Source organism: Montipora foliosa, chromosome 4 (genome assembly GCF_036669935.1).
Source record: "Montipora foliosa isolate CH-2021 chromosome 4, ASM3666993v2, whole genome shotgun sequence".
Lineage (NCBI taxonomy): Eukaryota > Metazoa > Cnidaria > Anthozoa > Scleractinia > Acroporidae > Montipora > Montipora foliosa.
The window spans coordinates 41,277,824-41,290,323 of record NC_090872.1 but is presented as its reverse complement, the minus strand read 5'-3'; the positions used below and the strand labels follow the sequence as shown (position 1 = coordinate 41,290,323).

The window sequence follows — 12,500 nt, the reverse complement described above, 5'->3', positions numbered from 1 at the left end:
CCAATCGTGGCTCACGCGTGCACATTTTCCCGCGCTTTGTGTCGGCTACGTGTAATTACTTCGAGTTTTGATTGGTTTGCCAGATTGTCTCAGTCCGTTTTGATTGGCCAAAGTAATTACTTTGGTTTTGGTTTTACGACACTCAATTGAAACTCGCTCTAATACTTTAACCGGCTTTCGAACAACCCGGCCCAGATCTCCACAATCTCCACAATCTCCACAGTGATCTCCAATCTCCACGGTTTTCTAACTTATCAGGGACTCTGGGTACCAGGCGATCTCACGCGGAACAAGGAATTTTTTTACAAAATGGCCGGCGTCGGTGCCAGTAAAAACGACGATAAAAGTGCTCCAAACGAGCATTCACCGGACGACCTTGAAATTCAGAAAAAGGAAATAACCGAAGGAATAAAGAAACCGTTACGTAAAGGTGATACATGGTAAGTTTAATCGAACAAGCTTTGGTATACGGGCGAATAATTCATGATCGCAGTTTGTCTTACATTGAAGGAAACGGAAGTGACACTTTCACTTACATCTTATTGGTTTTCTCTACTTTTAAGATGTATCATGTGCCTATTGTCAGCTTTTGTTTGGTTCTTAAGGATTTTTTCGCAACTAGTTACTGAACATTGTGTAAACCAACGAACATCTTGTGGTGGTCAACATCTTGTTTTGAAACTGAACTTTATTATTCCATATTGGGAAGAATCGCCTCTCTCTTATGAAATTGACTATTTTTCATGGTATCTTTAATTTGTGTATGGGTCAAAAATGCATGTACATGAAAGCAAGTACCGGTAGATACATGTAATATCAACAGCTGTAAGTTCATGCTCAGTACAGTTTACTTCAGTTTTGTACAAGTATCGTAGAACACATTTCTTGAATGGTTTTGTAAGTTCTAAGACACACTACTCTTTCATGTTTTACCCCAGTCAGTTTTCATGTACTGCTTAGTGTGTGTCAGGTGTTGGATTGTGTATTAGTGAAGCAACTAAAAGGAAGTCACAGTTATGACTTTATTGTTGTTCTGCGACTTGAAAACCATACATTATGTAATTGAACTATGTTTTGGCTCAGCAAATTTCTTCATATATTAAAGAAGATCTCTATTGTTTTATTAAGTGTACCTTGTCTCAAACAGGGTATTTCTCAATGGTATTTTTGTTAAGCAGACAGTATGAATCATGCTTTTCAAAGAATGTCTGGTAAAAGATACCTCTGGATTTGCACACACTAAAGTACCATTAAATTAAGTACCTTTTTTATGGGGATATGACAAATTGAGCGAGTAAATTATTGTGTAAGACTTTCTCAGTGACTCTGAAGGCCTAGCCAAACAGATTCAACATACTCTAGCATTCTTCAATCCAACAAAAGTATTGCACTTGTTTGGCCATCGTGTTGAATGATGTTGACTGATTTTGGATGTTACTGTTTAATGAAGTTTGATTTTCATCAAAAAAAATCTTTAGTAAGATCATACTATCACCATGAAAGTGAAAGTTTACTGCAGCTGTATTCATAGAAAGATAAGGTTGTTTTTTGCTTGCCTCTCTATTCACAGGTATCTTGTAGACTGCCGATGGTTTAAACAGTGGAAGAAGTTTGTTGGATTTGATACATGGGATCAATTTGGGGTTGGAGATCAGTTGAACCATCCTGGTCCTATAGATAATTCAAGTTTGGTGGCAGGTACAGTATATTACAGCATATCATGTACATTTAAGAGGAAGAAATTATGTACTAATGCAACGTTAAGATGGCTTAGAGTAAAATAATAATTAAATAATTAGTTTTCTTGGAGGGAATTAGAATTTAAGATGGGAAGAGAACAGCCAATATTTCAGGTGTATTTACTGAAACTCTTTCTCTCCTAAAGTCTTCCCCATCAAGGATGTAGCTAAGAATAAATTGATCCGGTTGAAGGTTCTATTGAGGCCGTAATTTCATGCTCTGAGCAAGATTGTTCCCAGTGTCTCACAACACGTGGCATTCTTCAAGATGGCGAATACGGGGGGCAACCCTAAAACCCGGAATCCGGAATCCGGAATCGCAGTACAATACAGAGAGTAAAAACTATCCTAAACATTCATAAAAGCTAACCTTAGGCCTAATTAGGCCTAAACAAACGTTTTTAGGCCTAATTAGACCTAAGGTTAGCTTTTATGAATGTTTAGGATAGTTTTTAACGTTTTTAGGCCTAATTAGACCTAAGGTTAGCTTTTATGAATGTTTAGGATAGTTTTTACTCTCTGTATTGTACTGTGATTCCGGATTCCGGATTCCGGATTCCGGGTTTTAGGGTTGCCAAATATGGGTAAAGAGAAGACACGCACACTGTACTTAAAACAACGCTTTTATTTCTTTTTTAGTATCGATAAATTCTAGTGATAATTCAATATACTAACAGCACTTATGTCCAGGTTTGACCCTAATTAGATGCACGCCCAATTTTGACATCCAACACAAAGTGTCCCTTTAAGTCTAAGCATTTGCTACCTATTTTCAACAATAAGGTAAGGGTAAAGTTAGCGTTATTTTTAACTTTGGGTAAATGCAGCAGTTAATCTTCACTTAAAGAGCAGCGTGTGGGGGACACTTTGTGACATAAATTGTCTGTATTCTGAGACACAAGTGATGTTGAAGTTGGCTAGAAGAGCAAGGGGACACTTCGTGACGCTTATTGAAATCGCGTGCATCTAATTAGGGTCAAACCTGGACATATCTCACTAACAGATATTCATTTTTTTTGTTAACACATTGAATGACATTTAAACTTTGTAGAGAATAATTCGTGATTTTCTCAGTCACTTCATTAGTCTCCTTCACAGCCATCTTTGGGGATGTCACACAATGCTCCCCCGAAAGGAACGGCTGCTCACATTGGAACCACATTCCTTTCTCTACGATTGAGCCAATCACAGCTACAGTACAGCCCAAAAATAATGCACGCGCAATAAGTGGCGCAAGAACACGCAAGCAGTCAAAAGAAGTTAAATTGCGGTTTATCCGCAAGAACATTCAAAGCACAAGAAGATAGAAAGCTTGCCGCAAGAAGCTGCAAGAAGTTACGAACTTAACCGCAAGACTCAAAAAGCGCAAGAAGTTAGCTGGTTCAACCGCAAGAGTAGTCGGTGTTACTTGTCTGAGGTGATTACGGATTATGTTTTCCAAAACATAAATCGCTTTCAAAAGGAAGGGATATAATGCTATGTTTCCTCCTATTGGGAAACATTCGATGGCCATGAGATCAGAACTCGATGTTTGGTTATCCCAATTTATCGCAGGCTGTATTTTACGCACTCGCTTAAAAGAAAGACCGGTGAACGTGAATGTTTCAAAGCAGTAACTAATTTCTGCACTTTCAGAAAAAAAAACCTTCAATCATGCCATTAACTACCAACAAGCAGGCTCGCAAGCATAACAAACCACGTCTAAAGAATGAACATTTGTTTTAGATCGAACGCGAACGGCATTTGCATATGATGCCGGGAAGATGACAGCGTTATGTGCAAGCAAATGTTGTGTGATATCTTCATCGGCAACAGAAAACTTGTGGTATCATAACAATACTTATACCAAATAACAAACAAAAGCTTCTGCATTTATAACTCCTTTCAGAAACACTTATCAAGGGAACTACATTGTAGAATGTCACCTGCGAGATCGAAAGCGAGGAGAGTGAATGTTTCAAAATGTGAAATGCACATAAATGCAAAGATTCAATAAGACCGCTTTGAAATTTGCTTGTTTCATTCCTGTTTGGTATCATTATTTGCACATCACCAGGGAAAGACGAGCAATAACAATAATTGTGTTCCTGCAATTTGCATAACAACCATTACGCTAAAAACAAGTTGGTCACGCTTTTGTCACGTAATTCGCCGTGGCGTACTTGTTTTCTTTTGGCTTTGTTGAAATGGATACAGAAGACATCAAAACAAAACAAGTTCCCCATCAAATTGCCTTAGAGAATCTGCCTCTGTTGGACTCCAGGGCACATCAAACTTGATTCATGCTTATTTTATTTTTTTCTCAGTGAACGCGAACAATCACATTTCTGGTTTTAGGTGACGATCGTGAAATAAAGCCACGTGCTCGGGAGCAGACAACAATGAAAATGGCCAGCTTCAAAAATTCAGTCTTGTGAGTCCGCTTTCACTGCATTTTCCTTGAGATATTTAAACAGGAATGCAGAGGAAATTTCAAAGATTCGGACAGGAATCAATTCTAGCTTCACATTTATGTGAATTTCACAACAATGAATTCCTCTACATGTACATTCGCGGCCACAGTCCTACAAACGGTTTGCGTGGAAAGCCATTCTCATCACTACAGTGTACATGTACCTTGATAAACATTTCTTTGACTGGCATTTTTGGGTAGCAAAAGGGTTTTGTCTGATATTTATTCTGATTGCTATCATGCGACTAGTCTTCGTGCAAACGTAGTAAAAAATCAACATCATTGTGACGTTTGTTACATATACATATAACTCCCAAGATTCGACCGTGCATTGCCCTGAAAAATTTCGTCTTGTTGCGAGTTTTGTATATCACCTTCTTTCTGACATGTTGCTGCAAAGAAGTTCTTGCGGTCAGGATTTTTTAACAGAAAGAAGCTCTTGCGGTGTCAACTTCTAACCGCAAAGAAGTTCTTGCGGCTGGTAGGATTGTGGCGCAAGGAGCCGCAAGAACCCGCAAGAAGTTGCCGGCTTGCAGACGCAAAAAGAAGTTCTTGCGCTTGCATTATTTTTGGGCTGTACTGTACATTTTCTGGAACTCTATCGTGCGACTCGATTAATAATACCTTTCGTTTCATCAATGCACTTGATCAACACAAATGTGACCTCTCACGGGAAAACATACACTAACAACTTTCCAGGAAACAGGTTTTTCACACGGCTCCCTCACGGGTTGCTCATGGCTTGTAAAGTCGAGTGAACGAGTGGCACTGCACAATCAAACGGGTTCCCAGAAATCCCACATGAGTGGTCGAAAATTTGGCAGGAGTGGGTCAACGTTTTGTTTCTGTTGCTATGATTTCATGGGTTAACGCAAACGGCTCTTAAAAAATTATGGGTGACCCGAAAACACTGACCCCGGTCCATGGACCCCTCTGCGGACTGGGTCCACGGAGTGCCTCACGGACTGGTCCACGGACTACCCTTACAGACCCCCTATACGGACCACCCTAAAACAACATAGAAATGAAAATAAATAAAAACTAAAGATTTGACGTACCAGTTGTCTGGAAAGACCGCTTGTGTCACTTGTGTCGGCGAAATCTCAACCATAACGCTCCGCAAATTCAACAGACTAAGGCTCAGGCTCGGGTACAAAGTCTATTAATGACATATTGCCCCTTCCTTCGTTGTGGACCGGAATCCTTTGAAAAAGATTGATAATAAGTAAGTTCTATTTGTATTTTCTTTCTTTCCCTCTGCCATTTTGTTCGGATCATTCTCCCGCGGGTTTGTGAACTCGCCCCAGGCTTCACGATCTCTCTGTCCTGAACAAAATGGCGGAAGAACTTAGTTTCAAAGCACTCCGGTCAACAGCGAAGGAAAAGGCAACACCTCAGCCGTAATGGCTGAGATTTCACCGGCAAGAGTGGTCTATCCAGACAACCAGTATAAACAAATTTTCAGTTGTTATTTAGTTTTAATTCTATGTTTTTTGGGGTGGTCCGTAGAGGGGGTCCGTAGAGATAGTCCGTGGACCGGTCTGTAAGGCAGTCCATGGACCCGGTCCGTAGGGAGGTCCATGGACCGGGAGTCAGTGTTTTCGGGTCATCCAAAAATTATAGTCGTTTGGACGAAACTTGACCTTAAAAACGAAAAGCGCAAAACTGTGCTAAGAAGAACTGAGACACCAGAACGAGTAATAAAAAAAAAAAGGAACTTTATTAAAACTTCACCTCCAACTAAAATTAAGGAAACATCTATGTAATATGTATATATGAGTAATAAATGAAATGGGCATCTTGGCATCACGGCTATGAACAACAATGAGATTGAGAAAATTTAATTTCCTTTCAACGTCAATAATTATGTAGATGCCCACATAATTTCACGAGTTTAGAAGCTTGTAAAGGTCAGCAGTCTACTGCTAACAATACAACTCATATGAAAATAATTATTTTGTTTAACCAGGTAGTCGTAAGCGATCAAAATCAGCAAACAAAACAGCCGCGAACCAGGAAAGGTTAGGGCATTGAAATTCCAAGGAAATTTTTTTGAAACCTATCCAACAGCTTAACGGTGAAAAATAAAAATTAATATTTATTTTTCATCCGCGAAAAAGATTATAATTTTTTCATCACCCTGGGGAGATCGCTTGGGAAAAACGTGAAGATCGAAATATTATTCGCATTATTAACGCATGAGTTCCCACATTCCTTGCAAAATTTGCATAGCACAAAAGAGAAAAATCATGTGACGGGTAACGCAACAATCAGTTCAACTCATGTTATCATGGCGGAATGCAATCAAGACATGCTCGGAAATGAAGAAATAATTGCCAATGCAAAAAGGTTTTTACGAGATAGATGTGGGTGCCCTTGTGGTGTGAAAAATGGTCCCCGTTGCCAGCAGTTTTCGGAGGAAGTTGTGTTTTTGAATATAAACAATTGCCTGGAACTGACAAATGCTAAACTCGACCTTGTGATTCTTGCTAATATTCATAAAACCTTTTTGAAGCGCAACAAAATAATTAAATATATAGATAACAAGCATAAGATTCGATGCGAAATAAATCGATCGATCGATGAGTGATCAAACAAGAAACAACATATACCGGTAATGCATAATTATCTTGAGTCCTTTGAAAGAATGATTCGGTTTTGGTTTTATGGTGTTGTTTGAACGAGTGGATGCTTCTCCAAACGAGTGTTATGCCTACCTGGTTCAAACAAGTAGACTTTTCTAGCAAAGGAGTGGGCATTTTTTTACACTGCTGACCAGGTTGGTTGCACGAGTGAGCCAAGCCACGAGAACGGCTTAAAATTAAAACCTCACGGGTGTCACACGGCTTCTACACAGAATTCCCGTCATACACGGAGTGTCGTTAGCGTACGTTTTTGTGTGAGAGGTTACAAATACAGTACCATTCGAAACTATCACTGCATTTGCACGCGGTGATACCTCGTCTTTGCAGACAGTGTTAACCACGAAATCACCTAGGTTGGACAAAAACCGCAGCCAAGGCAGAGACGAAAGCAACCGAATGCCGCGACCGATTTAATTGCGGTAATGTGCCGCAAGAAAACAATGATGCTTTGCAAAGCATTGTTCAATGTTATCACACCTAGCTCCCCAAGGTAAAGAATGAATACGCAAACTGTTTTTCACAGCACCGACGCATCACAATGTGCTGTCATGAAAGCCTGTTTTGTTCGTCTCATTTCACCGTGACAGCTGAGAACAGAGAATGTTGATAACCATCACGCCTAATTCTTACATCTTTATATTTAATAATTTGTAAGTTTTTCGCTGTCATGATGAACATTTCTGCCAAAGGCGTAAAAAGGACATTTCTTTAAAAAAAACTGTGTGGATTATGCGTAACTTAAGTCGCCACCAGTGCAGTCCGACAGGAGATATATTGAGAATCAAACGTGCTTCAAATTTTGTGTTCTGTCCAAATAGAAATGTTTATGGGATAGTTGTTGAAAAGCTCCAACTTTGATCTGAACCTTATTAATGACTCGAATGTTATACCAGGGAAGAACCGACTGTATTCCCGAAGTTGTTAAGCAACTCCTTGTTGTGCGTTAATTACGATCATTTCTGATTCAAAATATTCAAAATATTAAGTGACAGGTCATTCAGCGGTTGAGCTTGAAATTCAGAAATATTTATTCCTCTGAATTAGATGTAGAAAGATTAACTTAAATTTTAATGCTTCAACAACCACACTATAGAGGAGTTCAAGCCTCTGCCAATTTGGCGAGTTAAAATGTAAAAAAACTAAGCTGCATGCTTCCGTCACGCAAGCAAGAGCGATAGCTCATGAAATATGATGTTTGATGCGAACTGCTTAAAGTGGTACTATGACGAAAATCGCATCTTTCCTATCTAAGCCATTTTGAAACATAAGCAAGTAGTCTGCGTGAGAAGAAAAATGCTGTTTACTTTTTTCAAATATCTCTTTTCGTTCCAGAGATATTCGAGTTTTTAAAATATGCAAATTAGCCAAGTGATGATGTCATATACTCAACCAAGAATATGCAGATTTCTTTGATTGCATTTGCTCTATAAAACCCTCTCTTAACCGCGGTGTAAATCAACTGGAAAAAATCTAGGTGAAACCTTGGTTACCGTGGACGAGGTTTTACCTCGGTCAAACTGCAGATTGAATCTGCGGTTGCACCTTGTCAGAACCGCGGCAAATGCACAAATAGTTTCGAGCGGTACTGTATGCAGGTCTGTGGTTTGTATTTTTCAAAGCGACCGGGTTGACCATGAGTGGAGAATAAGTGGAGAACTGAAAGAATGAAAAATATAATCACATTATTCACATTATTCAATATTTTTATTGACTTCAAAATGCACAATTTTATTAAATTCACATATTCTCAACTGCCACTTTGTGAGAAAACAGAGCTGAAACCAAAGCAAACAAATGTCTTGTCAAAATCTGACAGCGTCTGTGACAACAAGGCTTTGTATTACAGTAGATGAGGCCTGGGTCAAAACACAGATTCGATCTGCGGCCAGAAACCAGGAAAATGCACAAATACAGTCATGTACATGTAGTTTCCAGTACTGTATACTGTTGCACAATTATGGGTACTGTTGCCGCTGAAAATAAATACTCTTTCTTGGGCGGTCGAGATTTTTTCGGTGTTTCAATCCAAATACATGTACATACCTACATGGGACTGCCAGAAAATCGCAATGAATGATTTTCCTCACACTCAATTGGCTTACCTTTTTGGTTGTGAAGTGAAGTGAAGTGAAGTGAAGTTTAAGTGATGCTATTAGTTTCTCCCTCGGGGATTTTCAGGAGTAATTAGCAATGCTTTTTATGATGGGGGACTTGAGCCAGACTGCTTATTACACAGTTTACAATTAATCTTAGGAAGTGGAAGATGCCCCCGTTCAGATAAGGTTAGACCACAACACGGGAGACTACGTCCCCTACTCTTATCAAAATAGTGAGTGGGTTCTTTAATGTCCCATACTATTTAATTTCCAACAAGGGCTATGAGATGGGGCCTTCGGTTTACAGTCCTTATCCAAGAAGACTTGAAAGTCTAACCATTTGCAGATGTAATTGCAAAGGCAGCACTTTCTCCTCAGTTATTTTAAGATCCTGAGTGCTGTTCCCGCATAACAGCCCAATGCTCAACCAACTGAGCCACCCGTGTTTCGATGGGAAAGAAATGTGGTTCCAATGTGATCAGCGGTTTCTTTCAGGGGAGCGTTGTGTGACATCCCGAAAGGGACTATCACTTCGATCAAAGGCCAAAATTCAGCCGGCGATCACCCCTATCTCAAGCAGCCATCTTCACCGGCAGCTGCTGCCTAGCGACATTCCTGCCCCATTGATAAATTGTTTGTTAGTGTGGTGGTTACTTAGTCAGACCAGATCAATTTAGATGTCTTATGTAGAAGACAACAGCAAACCTTGGGCAATTAAACGCAGTGGCATAGAGAGGAGGGCACAGAGTTCCTGTTGTTGGGTGGCTTAAGTTAATTCCTGTGAAAATGACGTACTCTCCAAATTTTTTTCAAACTTGGCACAACTGATATTCATACACAGGACATTTAAAAAATGCAATAAAAAGATTGGGTCACCATGCTTGTTTTCCCACTGTATGCTCTTTATTCTAAGTGTTTTTTACCAAATTTCGCGAGAAGCGTTCGAAACTAGATCAACTGGAAAAATTGTTGTTACCGGTATGTAGCAAAAGCTACTGAATATTACTGAAACTTGAACCTGCTTGTTTGTCCAGGCTATAATCCTTTAGAAAGTGATTTCAAATTGCTCAGTCTTGCAAAGAAATGTGAGCAAATTGGACCACTACAGTCATGACCTTGCACTCAGTGTCAGGCTCCAAATGCAGTTTCAGGTTGTTTATACTGTAGGTACATGTAAATACTACAACTTCTACTATCCAACTTTTTTCTCCTTAAAATATGTCTTCTGTGTACCTATTATGAGTAAATAAAACCATTTAAAATGGGAGGTCCCCTTGCTCGTTTCTTCGCAACGTGATGATAAGTGAATGGCAAAGGGGGAATTTCGGCTTCGAAATGATAATTTTCTGCAAACGGACGGGGCGAGTTCCAAAACAACACCTTCTTAACCGTGAAGAGTTATCATGATTGCACTTAAAAACTCTTGAACAGCAAAAGCGGCCTTTGTTGCCTCTCTTCAGATGGCTGGCGAGAAACGACGCCATCTCCGAGGTCGCAATGTTATGCACAGTATGAGATGCGCTGTGCAAAACAAGGGAATCACCTTAAGTGACAACCTTGTTAAAATTATTGTTGAACATAAGTCATATTGTTATGCAAAACCGGTCTAAGGCATTGCTAATGTCAAACGTACCTCATAGCTACATGTACATGTATGTACATGTCACTTCTTGTGACGTGAAAGTACATGTAGATATCCAGTTATTTGGAAGAATGAAGAAATCCTACCTATAAACAGTCATGCATGTTAACAAAATTTGTGTCTGTAATCATTTTATTTTCCTATTATGCATCAAGATGATGGCAGTACTCTGAAGGAACATCTGATTGATGGACTAGATTATAACCTACTGCCTGAAGATGCATGGTTTAAACTTGCATCATGGTATGGAGTCACATCAGATCAACAGAGTTTCCAAAGGAAAGTTGTTGAACATGGCATGTATGTGAAAAGCTGTAAGGTTGAGGTATACCTTATGGGATTTAAACTTTCAAGACATTCTGATTCTCAAACATTGGTCACAAGGCAGTTCAGTAAAGGAGATACTGTTGGTGAGTGCTTTTCCTTAATAATATTAAATGGGCTTGGGTATTAATCTACATGTACTACACCTACACATGTGTAGAACCCTCAAATTTAAGATCTATACAGAGAAATCATGTGTTCCTATTTATAGATCATCAGAAGAACATTTCATGTACATACAGTATCTGTTAAAGTACTGGTATTCTAAATGAGAAAAATGAGGAATTTGAGTGCTTATCAGGATTCCCAAATATCAGTAAACAGAAAAGTTGTCTTGGAAGATACATGTACTGTAATAGTTACACTGTACATTGCAACAACAGAGGTGAAGATGATGGTTTTGTAAGAGAAAGATCATCACAATTACATGCAATGGGAAAAAACTTGAGTAGTTGTGAAGTATAGACTGGAGTCTGAAAAAATCCAGGCTTGAACAGGGGCTTGAACCAATCACCATGCCATTGCGCACACTATTGTATCCTACATACATAACATACATACATACATACATACATACATACATAGAGGCTTTTCAAAGACAATAATGTAAATTTAAATAAGTACAAAAATAAAGATAAGATTACAACAATAAAAATTTACTTTAGAGTGCCGATGAAGTGAAAAATATATTTTTCTTATTTTAAAGTCCTTTCAAAATGATGAAGAATGGTGTTTCTATTTTGGAAGACCTTTTATTCCAGAGATACATGTATAAAAGTGCTACTATGATCGAAAATCACTTCCTTTTTTTTGTTCAGATTTTGAAAGCGTGTTTGCTTACCTCGCAAAATTTTGAGCTTTGAGTTTTATCCAAACTAAGGCTGTTTACTTTGAGTGTACATTTGTAAATTTTGGATTTCACGGTCCACCATTACTCATGTTCAAAACCGACCAATTGGCCCTCAGAGGGTTGGATCTAGGGAAAATGACGTCATTCACTCACTAGCTTAAAATTTCAGTGTGTAAACGCAATTTATATGTAAAACACAGGTTTAAAAGCCTGAAAGCGTGAAACTCCCATGCTGCATATTAATTCGGCCACGTACACTCGCATTGCATTCTTAAACGAGATGCTTCCGTGAAGCATTCACTGGGTTGCCTGTGGTACGTGTTACAGAAAATCAGAAGGCACTGAATTGTGTGGTATTGAACTACAGCATTCCAGTCTCTGAAGAATAACAAATAAAAGAGAAGCGAGAAACATTGGCTTCTGGGCTGACATGTTGATAAATTTCGAGTTCCCTCACAACTTCTTTTCACCACAAGTTTAAAGTGCCCCTGTGACCAAAAAATCAATTCATAATTTTCTTTGGATTTTAAAACAAAACACTAAGTGACCCACGTTTTAAGCTTTGATTTCAAAAGACACCTCTTTATTTTAACTGTAATTTTCCTATTTAATGGTCCGCCATTACTAACATTATGTTTTTGAGAGAGCTGGATCGAGGAGAAAATGACGTCAAAGACTCACTCGTTTAAGAATGCAATACGTGTGTATGCCGCAGAATTAATATGCAGCACGGGGGTTTTGAGCTTTCAGAC

General features: G+C 39.0%; 1 protein-coding gene across 2 annotated transcripts in view; it reads left to right on the top strand.

Annotated features, from left to right (window-relative positions):
* The first annotated feature begins 284 nt into the window (after positions 1-284).
* The window catches only part of LOC138000812 (ubiquitin carboxyl-terminal hydrolase 15-like), a 199,672-nt gene continuing 187,456 nt past the window's right edge, over positions 285-12,500 (top strand). For both annotated transcript variants that reach the window (XM_068847466.1, XM_068847465.1), the window contains exons 1-3: positions 285-440; positions 1,571-1,698; positions 10,730-10,984. In XM_068847466.1, the coding sequence (XP_068703567.1) occupies positions 310-440; positions 1,571-1,698; positions 10,730-10,984 (514 nt within the window). In that variant the 5' untranslated portion in view covers positions 285-309. The remainder of the gene's footprint in view (positions 441-1,570; positions 1,699-10,729; positions 10,985-12,500) is intronic.